General features: G+C 43.6%; 1 protein-coding gene across 1 annotated transcript in view; it reads right to left on the reverse strand.

The window, feature by feature from the left end:
• The window catches only part of Galnt7 (polypeptide N-acetylgalactosaminyltransferase 7), a 125,520-nt gene that overhangs the window by 52,438 nt on the left and 50,219 nt on the right, over positions 1-22,863 (reverse strand). Inside the window, 1 exon segment of the mRNA XM_034520477.2 lies at positions 1,884-2,344. Within this exon segment, the coding sequence (XP_034376368.1) occupies positions 1,884-2,344 (461 nt within the window).

A 22,863-nucleotide genomic window follows, 5' to 3' on the forward strand; every position in this document is an offset into this window, starting at 1 on the left:
TAGCGATATAAAAATTAGGTCAGAGATTGACTAGATTTGTCTTTGGTGGTGAGAACCAGAGGCCTTTCTTCTATGAACTGTGCCTGATATGATTTCCTTACCATACTTTTTATATTAGAAATTAACCATATTTGCACTGTAAACAACATATTTGAAAAATACACAATTCAGACGCCCACAGACAAATGCCTTTGCTACCGTGTTGGGTTTATACAAGGAAGTCATGATTCTAAGCCTCGGGCTTTGTGTACCCAAACTCTGTAACAGGTCTGTTGGGAGAACTATACAACAATTCCAGGGCACTAGGAAGTCCTGGCGCACAGGAGAAAGTCAACAAATGATAGGCAGCTCCCCACCCCCACCCCCACCCCCACCCCCACCCCCACCCCCTACCCTTCCTCCTCCTCTGTGGTACAAGAACACACAGAATGCTGTATGCTGTTCAGGAGTACACAGATGAGTGCGCACTTACATGGCTGATCCAACCTCTGGAACAACCATCTCCACACCTGACTGGGAGCATTGCCAGACAACAGATGGAATGCTCAGCTGAATCTGGGTTTCAAATAAGTCTGCATGTGTGTGTGCACTCACGCGTGTGCGCGAGCACACACACACACACACACACACACACACGCACGCACACGCACACACACGCACACACAAATCTTATGATATGTCCATGAGTGTTTGACAACAATTTATCCTAAAGTTCTTAATTATTTATCTGAAATTAAAATTTAAGTGGAGTATATTATATTTTGAGTTGTTAACGCTAGCAATCTTACAACTGAATCTCCCATAGGAATGAATTGTTTAAGATTTTTCCTTTATAGCCCATGAGAGGCTAACCCTTCTCTGGATAAAATGGCTGTCTCTCACCACTGTGGTGTTAGTCCCCGGTGTCCACATCTTTTTCATATTTCATTCATCACTTCTCAGTCTAAACAGCAAGTGTATGAATGCCAAACTCTAAGGAATGCATCGCATTGGGAATCTTACCACGCAGTCATAAAGAATGCTGGTCTGGACATGTGTGCTTGTGGGCGGATATGGTGGTGTGGGCACCTGCTGTGTTAACCTTTTAAAATAAAGATTACAGTAACAGCACATCAGGAATACCTTTTAAGAGTTTGCTAGACTTCATCAATTCAATCTGTATTCACATGCATGAAAGCTACTTAGATCCCACAGTAGTGGAGCCAATTATTGAATAAGCTGGAAGAGAAAGCATTGAAGTCACTCGATAATCACTGTCTATCAAAAGCTAAGAGCTGAAAATCTGTCACTTAAAAATCGTAACATGGGAAAAGAATTTAAAAGTCTAAGCCACAGTTTTCTGAGTAGCCCTTTTGCATATATTCAACTGTTTGGATTTCTGTTTCAGTTGGAGGGGAGAAGTCACAGGAAATATAAATCTAGTTAAGGACATGCCATGTCCTTAGCAGCATCAGGATTTGCTACTGTTCCACAAGATGAAGAGCTTTCTTGTACCAGAATGAAAACACACAGTAAGGAAGTTTGGCAATTAAATGCCCGCCAGTCGAAATACTAATTATTTAGTGGCATAGTTCATTTTCATTCTGCTGTCAGCTCATTCACGTCTTGTGGACTAGAAACAATATTCATAGACTGGTGCTAGTCTGGGCACTACATTCTTTCTAGCACTAATGTATCAGACCCCAGGAATTAATACATCATATCTTCAATATGATGACAAAATAGAAATCTCCTCCTTCTGACCATGTTGCTGAACCAAGGTCCTTTTATTTCACTGAAACAAAGGCACAGATATTTCCTCCATTCCTAACAACTTCCCTAAGTCTACATATCTATAAAAACAGTAGTTGTCCCAAGTTTAGAAAGAAGAGAATTGTGCTTACTCTTCTTGGCGTAAGTCATTGACGCTGCGGTCCAGTGAGATCATGTCACTTGCCACCATGTTAAATCCAAACTCCTTAATGCTGGCTTGAACTGCTTGTTTGTATTCTGGTCCCAGAAGCAATGGCTCGGCTTTCTCTCCAGGGCCACCAACCATTCCGTGAGGCTCGGGTTCTTTGGGTTCAAAGTTACCGAGGACCCCTGGGCGTAGCACAGGATCACGGTAGGTGAATGTCTGAGGCTTAAAGGTAAGGTACTGCCTCTGCATTACGTCTTTTTGGGAATCTCCTCCAGCATGGCGCTCCTGTTCATTTTTGGCCTTGTTTTTTCTTCTAATAGACTCTAAGTCCACTTCTACTCCTTCAACATGAGGCCATGGCACCACAGGTTTGAATCTGTCATCCCCAGGAGCTAGTCCATTGCCTCCTCGGTTAGGCAAGGGGTTATTGACTTCTCTGTCTTCCTATATAAAAGGGAGGGGATATACAATGAGTACATGAAGGCACAGCAACCACAGAAGAGTTCATGATACAAATTTTCACATTCAAGAAAAGGCTGAGGCAATAATAAAACATTCTAAACTGGGAACCGCAAGCAGAATGCTATTAATCAGGACGATGCGCTGGGAGACATCTTTCAGACTGGAAAGGAAGCATGGCCAAACAAGCTATTCAGATGCACACAGTTTTTTACTTGTCTCTTTATAAAGTCAACTCTCTCCAAAAGACTTCTCAGGGATTGAGACAGACACTTAATGGGTCTTAGGCTACAGCCGTGTTTTCCAGCTAGCTGGTATATGACAAATTGAACCTTTTGTTAGCAATTCAGCCATATGGTAGCAGTGTTATCAGATGGATGTCAGCCATCAGCCAGCTGGCTCTGTGGCCCAAATGGCAGAGGAACAAGGTAGAGCGAGGCATTTGGTCCCAACTCAGGGTTTTCTACTCAGTTAGAGTTTGGCTGAGTAACTACAAAAACAAACAAAACTCAGATAACTGTAACCAAGTCAGCACGGCCTTTAAAACTACTGTCTGTGCTTGACTCTGCCACATTCCTGGTAAGACAGTGAAGACCCTGGTTGTAAGAGTATCTGGGAAGGGCTGCTCTCTCTCCAGCTTGGAGCCTTCCACCTACACAGATCTTCCCACCAGAAATCTTCAATGCCTTTGCTTCTCAGGTACAGTATGTTAACCTTTTGCCAAGATACTGCCATTCTTTCTCACAGAGCAGTGTTTCTCTACATGAACACCATCTCAAGGGACCTTGAAGAATACGAAAGTGCCCTGCTCTCGGGCACTGGGATTTAATTGGTCTGGGCATGTGGAGTTTTGAAAGCACCCCAGGTTGTAATAGGCACCTAAGCCCGAGAACTATTAGCTTAAAGGGCGAGCTAAGCTGGTAATTGGGCACGGGAGGTACAGAGACAACTCAGCTGGGCAAGAGGACACAAGGCTCGTTGCAAACTGCAAAGTAGGCCAACTCCACATGTCAGGTCACCCCACACTTCAATTATGCCATCCGCTAATAGGTCAACAGCACTACTGCAATCCTGAGAAAAATTTTAAATCGAATGACCTTGAGAATTAAAGTTCAAAACTTCATTTTAAGGAACACATGAGAGCTCTAGGTACAACCCTGATATTTAGGATGCTTAATGACGTATGATTCATTAGAGATAGGAATTTTTGTCATAAGTTATTTCAGGTGGCAATCAGATGGCTCAAGATTAACTTTAGAGAATTCAAAATCAATTTTTTAAAAAATGATCACTTTATTTGAGTACTATTACAGCATCTAATAGGCTACAGATCCAATAGTCACACAGTGAAAAAGCACAATTTCTTGCTTTTCCTTCTGTCGAGGCAATAGTAGCTATCAGCTGATTATGAATTTCTCCAGAGACATATATGAATAAGTGAAAACAAAATATAATCTCTCTCTTACATTCGCATACAGATGCATGAAAATGCCACAGTGAGACCCATTCCTTTTGTAAACAAACTGAAAACAAAATTCAGAGAACTGGGTGAAATTACACCAGTTGTCGGGATCAATTTAAAGTTTCACACACCTGTCCCTAGAACATGAACTACAAGGTGCACTACAGCTTGATCATATCAGTGTGATGCCTTTCTTTCAGACATCCCGCAGCGGCTGTGTAAGAGCTTGCCTCTAACTTTTGAGCCACAGCAAGGCCAGAGGCAAGTAATTAGAAAAAGAGAGAGCAGTGCAAAAAAGAAGGCAGAAGAGAGAAACTTTGGGGGTGAGGAAGAGACCAGCCAGAGGGTGATAAAGACACAGGGAGGGCTGTGGAAACGGGGAACAAATTAAAACAACATACAATCTCCCTTACACGCACATACACGCCACTGTGAAACCCATTACTTGTTTGTCCTTTGAGACAGGGTTTCTCTGTGTAACAGAGTCCCTGGCTGCCCTAAACTCACCTCAAACTCAGAGATCCACCCACCCTGCCTCTGCCTCCAGAGTGCTGGGGTCAAAGGCGAGCCCCAGAATTGCCCAGCATGGAATCCATTGCTTTTGTATACTAACTTAAAACAGTAAAAGTAGATAACTAGAAGGTCATCACGCCAAAAATGTTAGTGAAGGCCTCAAGAGTCCCTCGGGATTAGCGCATCATAAAGAAAGTGCACATTAAGTTTGACTAATTCTGCAACAGAGGGGGCAGCCACTGGAGTCAAGGTGTGCTTCTGATGATGGGAGGTGTCTGTTTCTTTGCCATTTCAAATGCGTACCATGTACTCGAATTACAACAGAAAGCATTAGCAAACCCTGTAGGGTATCAGGCTGACATTACTGACATTGAACCAAATTGAACATAAAAAGGAAGACTTTTTTTTTTAAATGTCAAATTTTTACATCATGGGTGAAAGAGCCTGTGAGAGCTGGGGAAAGGACCCAGCAGTGGATATGGAGGCACTAAATTAACTACTGTCTGTCTCATAGGAGGAAGCAGTAGCAGGAGAATGTGGACTAGATAACAGCACACGGAAGGGAGCTCCCAGAACCATGCGATAATGCAAATTTCAGCTGGAGAGGATTTCTCAACTTCCTATTTCACCAAGGAAGGTCTGCGACAGATTCAAACTCAAGTGCATCTTCCATTAAAAGCTGTTTGGATCTTCATGGTTCTTTGTCCCACTTTAAGCTGCTAGTGTTTCTTAGGGTTCTAGAAGAAGTTTGTTCTATCTTCATCCCATTACCCCTCTTTCTTCCGAGCTCAGCAACCAGTCTTCCATTGATGTTTCTTCCGTTCCCTTCCCTAGGCCACACCACACTTCCGGTTTCCAGATCACGTACACAAAGGTTGCCGGGCCCTTCTATCCATCTCCATTATCTCTATTCAACTCGCTCCAACGGGACCTGCTGTTTGTCTCACACCACAGACTCATCGCTGTCTTCCCTGCCTCAGACCCTGAGTTATTCACCGTCTACTTGGCCAATGAAGTCCAAAGTCACATTTCATATCAACTTCCTGTTTTGTTTTTATCTGTTCTACTGACCTGCCGTCCCTCAGGATTTCCTGTTAATTCTGTCACCCCAGTGGCTCTTGCATTTCACTACTTCTATTATCCTTTCTCCGTTTTCTTCATGTTGGCCGGTCACCTCTAGGAAAGGTTACTCTGATAGTAGCACTAGTGTTTCGTGTGGATACTGTGCTCCAAATGCTTCCATTCACGAGCTCGTGTAATCTCATGAGTGAGGTATGACCATTATCACCCAGAAAGACCTAACCAAATGATCTGAGTTCAGGGTCAGTACTGAGTAGTGTTCAAATCTACACTCTGACTGGCTGAAGGGTCTCTGCTCGCTCCCCTTCTTCCACACACACCGATTCTCCTCATCATTTTTCCTTCACAACACTCAGAAGGACTTTCTCATATCAAATATAGGATATTAACTTTGCTTGCTTTGCTTCGCCCATATGGCCACAGTCCACAGTAGATAGTCTCTAACAGTACGGACAAGAGTTTGCTACACTCCAGGTTACGTTTATGCAATGTCTCTATGGTTACCTAAGAGGTAGGGGCTAGGTAAGTTTTTCCGAGACTCAAACAGAGCCATCCTGGTAATATCTTACAGATTCACCAGGGTCATAACTATCCTAACTGCATGATACTTTGCAAACCACAAGGTCTCTCGTGCAGCTATTTAAATCAGTTATTGTAGTGTAAAAGTGGTCATAGGCACTATGTAAACAGATGTGAACAATTATGTTCAATAAAACTTTATATGCAAAGACAGGTGGAAGATTGGGTTGCGTCCCTCAATCCTCGTACTCAACTGGTAATCTGGTGAGGGACAAAGGTTATGTCTCTTGTATCCTCAGCATCTGTCTTTGTATGGAGCTCCCCGACAAATATTTTCTTGATAAATGAATCCTACAATTTGTGCTTTAGAGAGAAGAAAAGGAAAAAATGCAAAATGGAGACTATGGAGTTGGGACCTGTTGTGGGAAATATTAAAAAATTGGCACCATCCTGCACTATACACAGCTACTCTCTGCCCCAATGGTCTCACCTCCTCTAGGCCAGCCCCAGGTGGTGCTCTTCCCAGCTCTGGTTCACCTGTGTCAGAGCTGTTTGTTCCTTCTCAGCCATCTAACTCCTGCAGCTAGTTGTCACAAATCCCCGTAACCCAGTAAATCAAAACTGTAGAAGCTTATAATTAATTAATCAGATTTATATATCAATAAATTCTCAATTCACACGATGCCCATGCACTAATTTTAGAGCCAACTGGTAAAGATCGGTTCTCACCAAAGCTGTATATTATGTAATATACAAATCTCAAAACAAAATTTTAGCCATTCTCTGGCTCAGACAGACCCTTCCTGGCAAGATCATGAATTCACCAGGGTCATCACTATCCTCTCTGCATGATAGTGTGCTCTAATGATACAGAGCTGTGCCAGAAAATTGAAGCTACTGGCTTCTCAAAGCCTGTATGTCAGTAACTGTGAAGGTAGAACCAAATACTAGAATTGTCTGTCAAACTCCACATCAATTAAGAACAATCATGTCAACTTTGAATGTCAAATGATTCAGAGAGCAGCTCAGAAGCAGTGTAATTCTTAACTCCCTGGAGAAGCAAAGCTGTGCACTCCTTCTCCCAGAGAGTAAACGAGACTCAGAAGCCTCCGTGACTCATGGTACTATCCCAGCAAGTGACTTACTCTACAAGCCAAAGTCAATGAATCAGCGCTGACGAGGAACGCGAAGAGGACCAAAAGGTACTGTTACAAGAGAGTTCTAGTCACAAAGGGGGAAAAATACAACCACTTCACTTCTCACCAGATGGTAATGTGAAATAGAAGTAAGGTCAGACTAGTCACTATCTCCTTACAACTTATATAATGTCCCCTGCTCTGAGCCCCCAAATCCTTTTTTATGTGTGGCATTTTTCCAGGATGATCATGCCTTGGTAGAGATGACACTAGTCCCAAGGACTATAAAAGTGGTCTTTTGAGCAAATGACAGTATCCTAGAGTAGGTGTGGAATCACAGGTTCTAAGGATGAGTTTATGTACTTACATGGCCCCTTGATGAACGACAGCTTAGAGAAAATGGCCACTGTTGAACAGCATCATCACTCGGGAGCCGCAGGATTTAAAAGCATCACACAGTAAGTTTTAGTTACTGATCAAAAATACTCCTAAACAAAATTAACAAGTACACCAACAAAATGAAACAAAACAGCTTTTTAAACTGGAAAAGTCACATGATTTCTTGGGCTGTAGTCACTCACCCTCAACAGAAGAAACAGGCAAAGACCTGGAAGGGAGGCTGTCAAAATCAACTATGTGCTACCAGTTTGAAGGAAACAGAATGCCTGTAGGCCAGGGCCTCTATCGCACATGTGGCAGGGTGTGAGGGGGATGTAGGATGCTCAGGCCCTGGTGCCTTGTGCTCTGTTTAATACAGCTGGATCCAAACTAACCCATCTGACCAGACCTTCAAGTGTTTCTCCTTTCAGAGAGCTGAAAATTGGTGACACTGAGAGTTGTGGCCCACCCGGGCACCATATGTTATAAGTGCACGAGGAAGGCGTGTCCGTGCGTGCGTGCGTGCGTGCGTGCATGCATGTGTACTTGCACGTCTGTAGGAGATAATTTGTGCTTAATCGGGGCTTAAACCTGATAAATCTGAGATTAAATGAAGATCTCATCAACGCTTAGAAAATCTAGGGCAGTGGTTCTCAACCTGTGGGTCGTGACCCCTTTAAGGGTTCCCATACCAGATATTTACAATTCATAACAGTAGCAAAATTATACTTATGAAGTAGCATTGAAAATAATACCATGGATGGGGCCACCACAACATGAGGAACTGTATTAAATGGTCCCAGCATTGGGAAGGTTGAGAACCCTGCACTAGGCTATCATCTCTTGTAAGAAATGATCCTATTTCTAAATATATTTTAAGACTCTTGAACTAAAAAGGGACTGAAGCTCACTTTGTCAAGGCAGCGTCTACTCAAGGGCCTAGGGCAGAACTCTGGTGTGCTTCTAGGCTCAGTACACTTATGGGAATATAAAATCCCACACAAACTTTGGGTGTGACTTAATAAGATAAAATATGACACCATGACAAGAATTACCTACTAAAACAAATAGACACCCTTAGAGGAGGCTTCCTGTGTACTTTTCTTCCTTTGAAAGTACCAGACTTAATAGACTGGAGTAAAGTCTTAATATTCATCATTTCACACAAAGAAACCCAGCTGAGAGACTCAGACACTGAGTGGTAGGCTTTGGCAGGGCCACCTTAAGCCTCTTCCTCGTATGTAATCTTGAGACCAAAGTGTTAAGATCTTGTCTATGGAGACGCCCCTGCTTATGTTATAAAGCTAGTGATTCCTCCTTTTACGTGACTTTTCTCTCAAAACTGCCCACACACCATAGAAACCACAGTCACAGGGTTGCGAGTTACTGCCGCCAGATTAAGCACTGGAAAGGTGCTTTACCAAGTTCCCAGACACACCAAGGAAAACAAAAATGCATTCAACTGTACAGCCCTATTCTATAGTGTGTGACAAACATGAACGTAAGTATCTTTCTAAAAACTTGGCCAAATCATACTTTTGGACATTTAGGAGTCAGAACAAAATGGAGACTTCCATTCCACGAGAGCATCATAATGCATCTATCTCACTATTACTCGGCTGGCCCAGCCGTCTCTGGGCTTTCTTGTAGATTTGGATATCTTTTGGTGTTCCTTTATTTTCTTTTGATTTAAAAGACCCAAGGGACTAAACCTAGGGCCTCACACACACTAGGTCAGTTCTCTACCACTGAGATCCTGTTTTTCTGAGATAGTCTCACTATGTTGCCAAGCAGAGTTGGAACTCACTCTGGAGCCCGGGCAGGCCTTGAAGTTGTGTCTTTCTCCCTCAGTCTCTAGAGTCACTGGAATTACAGACCTGTGTGACTAGCCTAGGTATATCCATCTGCACTGACACCACCTTTTCCTTACCTAGCCTAAAAGTAATCAATCACACGGCAACAACCAAAGAGCCCAAGAAGGCACACTTAAAGGCTTTGGATCTTTGCACTGGCTTTAATGCTTTCTCTTCCATTGTTAGAATAGGATAATTGTTCCTGACTTCATGAGAAAATCAAACGTACTGAAAATACTATATACTTGGTAGAAAATGTCCACTTGTGTTTGGTAATCAACTAGTCAAGTAATGATAAACTCCCTAAGGTTTTCTAGAATTATCTCTATTTTCTGGTGTCTGGTCCGAACATCTTTTTTAGTACCAGCTTCTGGCCACTGGATTTCCTATTTAACAAATGACAACGGTGCACATAGTCATCCCAGGAGCTTCGAATCCATCCAAGACTTTTCCTTCAGATAAATAATGAGTCCTGGATGCTCTGAGTGGAAACCTCAGATGTTCCTTTTAGGTGCTTAAAATCACCTAAGGAACTAAGCTGGGGTTAAGCAAGTTTCTTCCCATTATCCAATTTTGTACAAAAGCAAACAAATGAAAAACCACCAGGCCTGACACGAGGCCTGGGAGATGGCTCAGTGGATAAAACACTCCCCTCATAAGCGTAAAGGCCTAAGTTCAGATCCCTGGCCCCCATGCTGAAAAGGCAGGTGTAACCTGCCTCTTGTGAGAGATAAGGGTGGAGACAGGTGGATCCCTGAAGCTCAGTGGTTAGCCACCGTCACCAAAGGCGGTGTGTAGGGGGCAGAGCATTAGGTTCAGTAGAGGCCTTTGTCTAAAAACCACCTGACGTTGGGGAGCTGGAGAGATGGCTTGGTTTAGAGGCTGAGTACTTCCTGCTCTTGTGGAAGACCTGGGGTCAGTTTCTAGCACTCACATGACAGCTCGAAATAGCCCGCAGGTAACTCTAGATCCCGTCCGACCCGCCAGTCCTGGCAGGCACAACACTCGTACACATAACATACCACTAAATAAATCTTAAGAAAAGTAAAGGCAGGGAATTACCAAGGAAGACACTCGACACAGAGCTCTGGCCTCCACATGCAAGTGCATACATGTACACGTGCGCGCGCGCACACACACACACACACAGGCACAAACAACACACATACAAATTACTGACATCGTTTCTGTATATTCTCTCTTTTGATAATAATTATGTCATCTGTGCTTATGTTCCAGTTTTAAATCTGTCAGAGCTCAGCTCTCAGAGCTATCTCCATTTGAAGAGACACCCAAACCTCTTAGAAACATCAAAATATCACTTTGTGGTTTTGTAGTTGGTGGTGGTCTTTGAGACATGGTTCAGGCTGGCCTTGAACTTGCTATGTAGCTAAGAATAATTTTGAACTTCTGGTCTCCTACATCCATGTGCTGGGATTGCAAGCATGTGCCACTATGGTAAACTTTTTTTTTTTCTAATTCAACTTTTAAGCTTGATCTTTTGGAACTTTAGATTTTTTCCAGTGATTGGGTATTGTCTACAAGTATCTCTGGAAGTATTATTAGTAGAATGGGTCACAGACCCATTCCGTTTATTCATAAGTATACAGTATAATTCTGAACAAAATTGAACTAACATAGTTTAAATTCATGGAAGTTATGATTTTTAAAAACCAAAACCATAGTCTCGATAAATAGCCCTGACTGTCCTGAAATGCACACTATGTAGAACTCATAGAAATCCACCTGCCTCTGCTCATGAGCTCTGGAATTAAAGGTATGTACCACTATGTTCAACTAAGATTACATGTTTTTTTTTTCCCCCATGAGACGCGGGAGGAGACAAACAGGACTGAGCAGGATTCGAACTCGCGGGTAGAGAGAGAGAGCACAGAGGACCCGCGTCCTCTGCAGGAGGCCTCCTTACGCGCTGCGCCACCGCCGGTTGGCTGAAAATTGCACTTTTTAAAAAGTTGTATGTTTGGCCGGGCGGTGGTGGCGCATGCCTTTAATCCCAGCACTTGGGAGGCAGAGGCAGGAGGATCTCTGAGTTCGAGGCCAGCCTGGTCTACAAAGTGAGTTCCAGGACAGCCAGAGCTACACAGAGAAACCCTGTCTCGAAAAACCAAAAAAAAAAAAAAAAAAAAAAAAAAAAAGTTGTATGTTTAAAGTATCTTAGTAATCTTAGTAGATTTTAGCAATATAACTTTTAACTTTCAACATTGAAATTATAGTTTGAAAGGACAGGAGTCACTCAAAATCCTTTGTATTAACTCTGTAATCTGTAATGTTCTAGTCTGTAAATGTGGAATTTCCAGTAAGCACACAGTAGTTCAATCCAGCAATTTAGCTGGCAGAAACCACTCACCAACCTCTTCCCACAGACCTTACACTTTTTTTTTTTTCCTGGTCAGGCAAACAACAGTCTATCTATGTGTGAGACTCAATCACCGGGCAGACAGCAGGTGCCGGGCGGGTGCTTGCTCGAGGGCTGGGTACATAGACATCATCTCTCTGTGGATCATCTTACGGCAGCACGTCCTGGAATAGAAACGGACCTCGCATACATCTATCTCACGCTTGCTGCGTTTACGCTAGCGCTCTGGGAATCTGAATGAGATAACCACACATGTTACTTTCCTACACGTCTAAAATTTGAATAATCCTTCTAAAGTCTCCTCTTTTGTTTAGCGTTGGCTAAATCTTCTCTTGCAAGTGAAACCTTGGCGCTTTACAGAAAAATGAGTGCTTTATTTAGACACAGGAAAGTAAATCTACAGATACCCCTCTTAGTTCTCCAGATCAACCTATCTCACGAGATGCACCCGGATAAATTTTATACTTGGAAACAAACAGTAATAAGAGAGGGACTCTAACTTAGACTCTAACATAAAAACCTGCGGTAATAATTAAGGGGTAATAAATTTTTAAAAATGAGACAACAATAATAAAATATGATTAATTTTTATCATAGGAAAGCCACGAGCAACAAATTGATATTTTTAACAACAACAGCAACAACAAACCCTCCATCTTTTATTCATTAAGACTATGTATTTTTATTTTTTATTTTTTTGAGACAGGGCCTCACTATGTAGCTCTGACTGAACAGGAAGTCAATATGTAGATCAAATGGACCTGGCCTTGGCTCCAGAGTGCTGGGATTAAAAGCGTGCACCACACTCCCAGAAAGACTATTTAGTTGACCATGATCAAAGTCATTATCATAGAAACCTAATCAAGAAGCTAACAAGATGCTGGTGGTACATGCCTTTAACCACAGCAAGGAGGCAGAGGCAGGGGGATCTCTATGAGTTCCAAGCCAGTCTAGTCTACAAGAATGAGTTCTAGGACAGCCAGGGCTACACAGAGAAAGGCAAAACCAAAAATAAAATAAAAATAAAAATAAAATAAAATAAAAACTAAGAAGCTTATGGAACACATCAATTTAAAAAATATTTATAAAATCCAAATAATGTTTACCTGCAGGGACTTTATGAAAATTCATGCTTTAGTTCCCGAGATGAACCATGTAGACACATATTGAAAGATCTCTTATAGTGAATATTTAATATTAACTAGTCAGCTGATTTGAAGTGATTTTTAGGACACAAGTATTAAACACAAGTATTAAATGGATGACCAATAAATCACGTCACAGTACACTTCAAAAGGTGTTATGAAGTACTTGTCAGTTTATGCTGACATTCTAGTGTGAGATCACAGGCTGGGAAGGTAGTAAAAGGGAATGCGTTTTAGAAACCATTGAAGGCCATGGTATAGATTCTTAACTCTTTGTATTCAGAAGCCAGGTGTCTCCCAGGTCTTCAAAGGAAAGCTCCTAAGTAGAATTTTTCATTTTATAGATGATATGTAAGCTACACAATACATTTTAATGAAGTTGCCAATATTTTACAGTAAATCTTATCAGATTATTTCTACAGAATGAGCTGTCTAAAAAGTAAAAAAAAATCAAATGTTTGGAAAAAATAAAGGGACCAGTAGGGAAAATTTTTTTTAAAAAGCAATGGGATTTTAAACTAGAAATCTGTGAAGATGCTTTAAACTTATGAATAATGTATGTGTGAATATATATTATGTATGCACACGAGAAGACGAAATATACATTTAAAGTGCACATGGTTTTGAAAGAAGGGAAATTAACCCTGATGAATAGACACTTCGGAAGAACAATCAGGGCATTTCATCAGGTACTGAAAGGAGGAAGGACTTAAGGCTGAATTGATTGGAATGGGGTCACATCTGCTCAGCTCCGCCCACTCACAGCGCCGGTACAACTTTGTTTCAGCTTCTGCTAATCAACTCTATTTTCTCACCTAGAATTGCTCAGTAAGAGTCCCCCTTTATTCCATTTTCTGACTCATCTTCTGAAAGCCTATTGCCAGCATTAATCCCTAGGGACTCACTCTCTGTCTCTGTCTCTCTCTCTCTCTTTGTGTGTGTGTGTCTGTTTCCATTGTGTCCTTGTCCTCTTTGATTCTTAATTCCAATACAACACTCGATTTTATAGTTTAGTGTCACTCAAAGGCAAGCAGACAGTTTAGTTCTCCATCCTCCTTCCTACCTGCCAAGTCCAGAGAAGCCACATTAATGATTTCCAATCTCCCTGAATGTCTCACAGAAAAATTATGACGCCAACAGAATCCTCAACGTTTCTTACAACATTAACGAAGGCATTTTTACTGAGTGAGAGCAGAATGAACTGGAAAGTGGTGATTTGGGTTGGGAGAGAGTATTTAACGTGCTCTCAAAAAACTAAAAGCGCAACGGCTTATTGTCCCTCTGGGAAGACATTTAAGAACAGAATATAATGCTCCCCCTTGACATGGCCCAGGACCGCTTTCTGCAGCTGGAGCTAGAGCTTCCTGGCTCTGCCCTGAAGCCTCTTCTTCACAACAGATCAAGAACAAAGCAGGGAACTTAAGAGCACATACATTTCCATCCGTGTAAAATAATCTTGTCTCACAAACCTGGAAAGAAAATGAAAATCACCCCAAGGAAGAGACTTGATAAGGCAGATGTGTCATTCTGGGGCACAGGGTCTGTCTTATGGGTCCTGGTCTAAGAAACATAATCAGATGTGGCAGAAATGTGTCTGAATGCAGATCAGGTTGTTTATGTCATACATGTTTTGACAGTTTTTTTTTTTTTTCACTTCTCAACTCTCAAGAGGCCTGGTCTCTTGTGGAAATGCTTAGCAGATTATTGTCTAGTTTGTCCCAAGTGCCCTGTGGCCTTCAAGTAAGAACAGACACATCATTAAAAGACAAATGGATTTTGTACTTCTCCTAGTATCTAGTTCAGTTCTCCAAAAGGCCAGATACTTTGCCTACAGGGAGGAATCGGTACCTAGAGAATGGAGGGACTATGCCAGGGAAAGCTGTGGCCTGAGGCTCCCCATCACAAGATAGAGCATGGGTCCACGGATAAGGAGACAGGATGGAGGGAAGACGGGGATACCCTGTGTGCAAAGCGGAAGCTGCGAGATGAAGTACAGTTCCTCACAGACCCCTTAAGAATTGCTTGCCAGGGGGCCAGACTTTGGTCATCCATTTGTCTTCAGAGACTGGATCCATGGGAGTGGTACACAGCAGATCAAAGCACAAGCTCAGAATGACCACTCTAGAGGAGCAGCTGAGCCAGAAGGGAGGAGTAATAAGATGTTTTTGGGAGATTAAAAAAAAAAAACAAAGCTGGAGAAGGCAGTGGGAGCGCATTTCAAAAAAGGGCTGGTCAGCAGGCAAAACAAGTATGGGCTTGATTATGGCCATGATGCTGTACCCTGTGCTGTTATTCTATACTGTGTGAAACTGAGGCGTCCTGGCTGCGCCTTGGCTTACAACACTACATTTCAGAAGCAACATTTAGCTTCTTCTTGAATGCAAATACAAGCCAACTCCACACCTTGCCTAAGCAGACAACTCCTCCCTTTCAGCACCACCCAGCGTCCCAGACCAACAAAGAACTTATTCCAAAAGTAACAGGTTAACACATGGGCACATTAATACTGCTCCAGAAAAGCCAGGCTGGAGAACTAACTGGACCCACAGTAAGCAAGGGTACAACAGCCTCCCTCCCCCTCCCCCACCAGGAGCAGGACGCCTGGCACAATGAAGAAGATGGCCACCATCAACCTGCCATGTGACCGACCACCTTGGGGAGGTCTGGCAGGCAGACAATTTCAGCTCTCCTAGGGGCCTCAGGTAAGGTCAGTCCTCTGTGCTTATTTGTTTAAAAGGACTATCATTCTTGCCTGTCTCTGAGAACCGCAGCCAGCAGCACATCCGGTCTGGTTTCTTCCTCTCCTCTCTGGGTTTACGCTCATCATTTGCACAGATCTGCGCCTCCCACCTGCTCTGGCTGCTCTGGCTGCTCTGGCCTTTACTCCTTCACCTCTCTGCCCATTTCTAACTCCCAATCTTCTCTTAGCTTTTCCTTCTCCAACTGGAACAAAAGCTCCATTTGAGAAAAGCCTTGGGGTCTCCTCTCCCTTTTCACAGCACAAGTGTCGGATCAGATCTGAATCCTCCGTTTTATAAGCATTTTAACAAGGATGCCGAGGCATTTCACAAATGCTGTTGAGAATGACTTACACTTTCTAGGAGCTGAGAAATGTACACAAGTAATTAATTTTCGGAGCCTTTAAAAGCCCAATTAGTACATCTACTGATGTATCTTCCTCTGTTTTTTAAATTACATATAAAGTCTGGCTTTGGCATCCACTCTCACCAGAGAAATAGCCAACTGTGACAGTGCCATGAAACGGGCCTCGCCGAAGGCTTCTTTGCTCCTCCAGATTACGTTATAATCTCTTGTGACGGCCTGTGGAATGGGGGTGGGGAGAGGCATTTCCAACAAATTTGTGCAAGTAAATTAGTCTTTCTCAAAATTAAACACTTAAAGTGTTTTTGTCCTACGTTAAGCTGGCTGTACTGAAACACTGAAATTTGAGCTGTCAAACCACAGCTGAAGAATGCCCAAGTTTTTTTTTTTTTTTTTTTTTTTTTTAGACCGACAGGATTCCTGACACTAGGAACACGCCCAAGACCACAGTGCCGTTCGTTCACATTCTATTCTAGCATGCACTTCTCAAACACTGGCTTCCAGAAAGCTAAGGAAAGATTGTTACATCATCCTGAAGGACTTGCTGTTTTTTAGGATGGGTTAACTGTGTTCAAGACTGGAGCTCTGTTGATTTTTCCTGTAATGTAAAGGGTATCAATCGGGACAAACAAAACCATCCCCCACACCCCACAAAACAAATAAAACTCCAAACCAACTAATCAACCAACAAACCCTACAGAATACTTACCTATGAAAGTGACCTTCAGTCCCTTCTTTGGGTCACAGGAAAAAGGTCCTCATGAAAAATTTAAGGGAACCAGAACCGATCAAGAACTGAACTAGATGGGGGTAGATGTTAAGAAACTGCTTTTGCAGAGAGCAGTGACACACACTACCCTAATCCCAGCTTTCAGGAGGCTGAGGCAGGAGGATGGAAACCTCAAAGGCAGCCTGAGCTATCTGATGCTCAAACAACAGCATCTCAACGAAACAGCAACACAAATAAAACAAACCAGACACAGCTTTTACAGAGAATAATTCAGGATGTTTTCTAAATCTCTGATTTACTAGGAAGTGAACAGATTTTATTTAGATTAGTAGAACATTACATTTTTTTTACAGAGAATTTTAAATTAATTTGCATTTATTAATCTTGCTAACCACTTTTTGGCTGGTAGGAAAGCAGTATTTCGATTTTATCCTAATGCTGTTCAACACACTTACACTTCTTTCTGGACCACCCTACAGACCATTGGAGTGGTCGGTTTCAAGAAACTCTGGGCATTTTTAAGAGAGACACGAGTTGTTGAGCAAGAGAAACAACTCCATCCCGTTCTGTGCGGCACGAGGGGAAGAGGAGGCAACAGAACAAACATAGCCAGGATCCTTCCCCTCAGACGGTGCTCTGCAGCAGGGACACAATCCTTCCCTGAAAGTAGGAGATACTCACCATCCATGACTCGACTCAGACCCACAATGTCCAGCATGGAAACCATGGGTCCTAAAATGAGCTTACAGGGTGTTGCTCTGGACATGCTGGGCTCTAATAAAATATATTAATAAACTAGTTTAACCTTTGTATGTGTGCTTTATTCATGCTGTAAACTAAAGTTCCACGACAAAGCCACGTCTGTGGCTTCATGTACATCACCCACCCTGTTAGGCCTTGGACGAGGTAACTCCATTTAATCTGTTACCTTTGGTCACGTAGGACAGGTAGAGTGTGTGACTAACAAGTCTCCACCTCCAGAGATTTAAATATTAATGAATTATCAAAAGGCCAGGGGCGTAGCTAATTAAGTTATTCCCTCCCCTTTCTCTCTTCCCTATAAGACTGGTCTCCCCTGGCCTTTGAGGGGGGAAGAAGCGCACAACACCTGCATCCATTCACCATGTCATGAACAATAAAAGCTTTGGAAAACCAGACTCCACATGTCCATGGTCTCTCCGCCTGATTCCCAGCTTTTGGAACCCTGGAACCTTGCCGATGCAGCCGCCGGCCCGCCCACCGACAGCTGCATGAATGTGGGGCTGGCGGCACGGGAAGCCCTGGTGCCAGACCGCCCTGAGACTCTGTTGCCGGACTCCCTCCTTTCCCCGCCCGCGAGATTCGTCCCTACAGATGGCGCCCAACGTGGGGCACGACCACCCATGCGTCTACAAGAAAAATCCTGGCTGAATCTGCTAAGCAAATATACTTCCTGCGAGATGTGAAGTCTCTTGGTCCTCTCTCAGCGCGCCCCGCGCGCTCCCCGCCTCCATTCTGCCGGAGTTCCAAGACCCCAGATGGAGGCCAATCTCGGCGTATGGATCTGCTGCCCATACGACCCCCACATTCTCCTGTTTTGCCGCGCCCACCCATCACCGAGGCTTGGGCCCAAAACGGAGATTTCCCACCGAGAGACTCCTACCGCAGAGTCTGCTTTGCACACTGTGAGTGCCTTGCTTAGCCCCTGCTCCTCTACAATAGCCCTATCTCTGACAAAGGACGGTGCAGACCAGCGACAGAGATCCACACTCGTGCACCCACGCACGGGCCACATTGTTTCCCACAGGTGGTGGACAACGTGCACAGAGCCAGCTCCGCAAGCGCCCCCCGCTGGTGTCTGCAAAAACCGTGAGTAACATCTCTCTCTGTCCACCCTACCCCCTCTTTCTTTCTCTGATTCTTAGCTATAGTCTAACCCTTGCCTAATACAAAAAAACTAGGTCTCTCTCCCCACGTGTTCTCCAGCTCAAGGACAAGATGGCGGCGGCTCCTTAGCCCCCCACTCTTCCCATCCCCCCAGCTCCACAGAGGGGGTTCCTTCACAGCTAATAGCTGTCTTTCAAGCCACAATACCTGCTGTAACCCTCTTTCTAAGACTCCCTTGGCTGAGAGACTCCTTCTCGCGGCTGAGACCGTTCTCTCTTTCTCTCTCTCTTTCTCTCTCTCTCTCAAAATCGCCAACTCCAAACTCTAGCCCCTAGTGCCCTGCCAGGTAGCTTCTTTTCCTACTCCCCCGTCATATACGACAGGCTACAGCTATTTGGCTTAGCCTGCTTGCCTGAAGCAACAGGGCGGAACCCTGCTTGCTACCCAGCCCAGTGTTCCTTAGCCAGCCTATGCTGTCCCTCACCCTCAGTCATTTGCAGCTGACTAAAGCTACTTAGCTCAGCCAGCTTGCCTGAAGCAGCGGATCTAAAATCCTGCCTGCACCCTTTGCCCCCTGTGCTGCCTGCCAGTTTCTTTCAAAGCTGCTGACTCCAATCCAGCTTCCACGTGTCTTTCCCATAGACACAGACTCTCACTCTTTCTGACTCTTAGCCCTCCCCAATACTTCTTGCTTGCCTTAAACTTTTTCAAAGTTGGCCTTTACTTTTATCTACATTTAAAATTTACCAGTTAAGAAAAAGAAAAGCGGGAATGCAGAACCTCTCTGCCAGAGCACCCAGACGCCACATGGCAGAGCTAGGCCCCTCCCCCCACTGCTTCTAAACCCGCCATTACTGCTCCTCCCCAACAGGAGGACCTGCAACAAACGTTCCTGTTTTTCAACAAAAATTTTAAACGTTTCCTTTTCTTCCTAACAGGAACACCTAGAACAACAATGCTTGTGTTTTTTCAACCAAAAATTTGTTATTTTTTCTATTTTAATGCTGCCTTTTCTCTCTAATACTTGTGATAGATGTCCAACATTATTTTTCAACCTTTATAATTTCTTCAAGGTTTAAAAGCCATCTAATTTCCTTCCACAGTTAAGTCAACGTGCTGATCACCATATCTTGAGTCTTAATTAACAACTAATTTCTTTTACAGGCAAAGTGTTGCTGCCAATCCCAGATACAAAATTAACATCGTTTTTCTCCCTCAGCTATCCAAGATACCTTCTAAGACTAAATTTCCTCAAACACCTTTGCTTTTCCAGGATCTTAACGACAGGCCATAAGGTGCTTGTTCTCAAGCAATTTAATGCCCCATGTCCAGCCTACAGACATCTCCCTGCCGGAGATGCTGCTTCCCTCCTGTAATTATCCTACAGGTATACCCACAGATCCAACAGAGTCCAGCCATCCTCTGGAACCTGCCTGAGATGCCAAGCTGCTTTCTCCCAGCCACCTCATCTGACTACAGACTCCAGAGACACGCTGAGATCCAGAGACAGCGCCACCTCCTGGAACCTGCTAAGCTGCCTTCTTCCAGTCATCTCATCTGACTGAAGAACCCAGAACATGCTGAGATCCAGAGACCCACACCAGGCTCCAGAGATACACGCCAAAACCCAGAGATGCGCACTACAGAAGACAGATCCAGACCTTCCAGCTACAAATGAACTCTTTTGCCAAAGTCACATAGCTAAAGTTACATGTTAGTGAGGAAAACATAATGTCTATTTAGATTAATCAGATGTCATTACCCTCAAACTATACAATCTGTATTTAATTGTTTCAATGATTCCCTGCCTTCCAAACCCTACCCTCAATTCCCATTACCCTTGACTTAGTTATGCTACACCCTCTGGCCTACATAGTGTTTTATTTTGACCACCTCATCCAAAATTTTCACTAAAAACAGTGAGATGTTGGGCCATGAAGACATGGTTTGGACATAGCCTGGTTGAACGGGCTTTAAACCCCGGAGACCCTTTTAGGGACGGTAGGATGTTTAGCCCTGTTCCTAGGCCCCCTTGATAGAGCACTGGGTTTGAGATAGCCAGGAGACCCAACAGGACATTGCCTGTCAGGGACGACATATTATCTCCCCGCGCTCTGGGACTCCAAACTACTTCCATGTGGTCCACATCTCTCATTAACACAGAGTTGCCTCTCCTTTTATGAAAGAAAAGAGGGTGGGATGTTGGGCCTTGGACGAGGTAACTCCATTTAATCTGTTACCTTTGGTCACGTAGGACAGGTAGAGTGTGTGACTAACAAGTCTCCACCTCCAGAGATTTAAATATTAATGAATTATCAAAAGGCCAGGGGCGTAGCTAATTAAGTTATTCCCTCCCCTTTCTCTCTTCCCTATAAGACTGGTCTCCCCTGGCCTTTGAGGGGGGAAGAAGCGCACAACACCTGCATCCATTCACCATGTCATGAACAATAAAAGCTTTGGAAAACCAGACTCCACATGTCCATGGTCTCTCCGCCTGATTCCCAGCTTTTGGAACCCTGGAACCTTGCCGATGCAGCCGCCGGCCCGCCCACCGACAGCTGCATGAATGTGGGGCTGGCGGCGCGGGAAGCCCTGGTGCCAGACCGCCCTGAGACTCTGTTGCCGGACTCCCTCCTTTCCCCGCCCGCGAGATTCGTCCCTACACCACCCCTCTGAGTGTGTATGCATATGCACACCTACTAAAGCCCTGGACCTTGGTCATGCTAGGCAAATGCTGTCTTCACTGACCTACATTCCCAAGAGCCAACACTTATCTGTTTCAATCCTTACCAGGAACCTCCTTACTGAGGTACCATAAATTTTCAGGTTACACAGATAAGAAACAGGACTCAGAGTTTAGCTCTCTGAAAGCCTTATCTCGAGGCAGTAAATGCAGGGATCAAATGCACGGTCACCAGCTGCAGGGCCCATGTTCCTCACTGTTTCCCTTTCTAGGTTTCTCCTGACTAGACAGTCTTAGACCTAGACATATATTTTGGGAAGGTAATTCTAATTTCATAAATGACGTTATGCATAAACGTTCACCAAAAGAATGGAACTTAAAGAGGTTATTCTATAGTTAATACAGCTGAAGGACACATGACTGTTAAAATTTGAAGCAAAGTATTGTTCGTTCAAAATCTTTATTAATTCTAAGGGTAGAGTAACTACATACATTGGCTTTACGCAATGCTGCCACTGCATAGCCCCGAACAGGCAACAAATAAGAAGATGAAGGAAGCGAAGCTTGAAGCTTTCTCCAGTGCTAAGATTCCAAGGACTTCTTTCTCTCTTATCTCAGTCTTCTTTATTTTCTATAGTGAATACACTCATACAACCCTCTTAACTTACTAAGCTTCCTGTGGAGTTTGTTTTAAAAATTATTTATCCAGAAGAAAATTGGCCTGCTAGAAAGTTTATGTAATAACCCGAGGTCTTCCCCCTGCCCTGTGAGGAAGTTCTTTGCCACAGTGGACTGTAAATTTTATTGACTGCCAAAAAAAAAAAAAAAAAAAAAAAAAAAAAAAAAAAATTATAATGAAGGCGAGGACCAGGCTGAGAGCAATTCTGTCAGCAATTCGAGAAGGGCTCAGGGTCCAGCATGAAAGCCCTGGCCCAAGGCTCACAGACAGTTCACAGGTAGGATTTTTTTTCTCCTCTCCTTCACCCCTCCCTACCCTCCCTCCCTCCCTCCCCCTCTCTAGAAGACAAGAAAGAACACACTAAGAACACCTACCACTACAACATAATGACAATAAAACTCAAAAGAAAAACACAGTCATGCATTTCTTTTTTTTACAAACAACAGAGCTGAGGATGACCTTGAACTCCTAACCCTCATGCGTTCAGCTCCTCTCCTTAAGCTATTTTTTCCAAAGGTGGTTTGAATATTTTTCAAATTGAACGAAGTTGTGAAGTAAACTCAAACATTACAAACACCAGTCACAGAAAGCTACGCCGTGTGATACCTTAAACTTGAGGCATCATAGGGTCTTAAGTTAAATCACAAATTTTGTTTTCAAAGAAGGTAAACTCTTGGGTCTTTACTGAGTTCTCTGCTTGCTTTATAGCTGCTGTCAGCTGCTTGGTCGTAAGACACTTTTTAAAAGGGAGTTAAAGTTAAAGCAATAAGACTTGTGGGGGTTGAAAGGATTCTGGCTGGCTCAGGCAGGCCTTCGTCCCCCAACACCCACCCCCACCCCGCCCCAGCTTACACCCCCATTCAGTCTGCCTTGCTAAAAACTGTTAGATTGTATTCCTAAAGCTAGCCACTAAAGTCTATTCCCCTACTTGGACACTTCCTCTTCCTAAAGCTGCCAGCTAAGGTCCAGCTACCAAAGTAT

The sequence above is a fragment of the Arvicanthis niloticus genome, chromosome 16 (genome assembly GCF_011762505.2).
Source record: "Arvicanthis niloticus isolate mArvNil1 chromosome 16, mArvNil1.pat.X, whole genome shotgun sequence".
NCBI lineage: Eukaryota > Metazoa > Chordata > Mammalia > Rodentia > Muridae > Arvicanthis > Arvicanthis niloticus.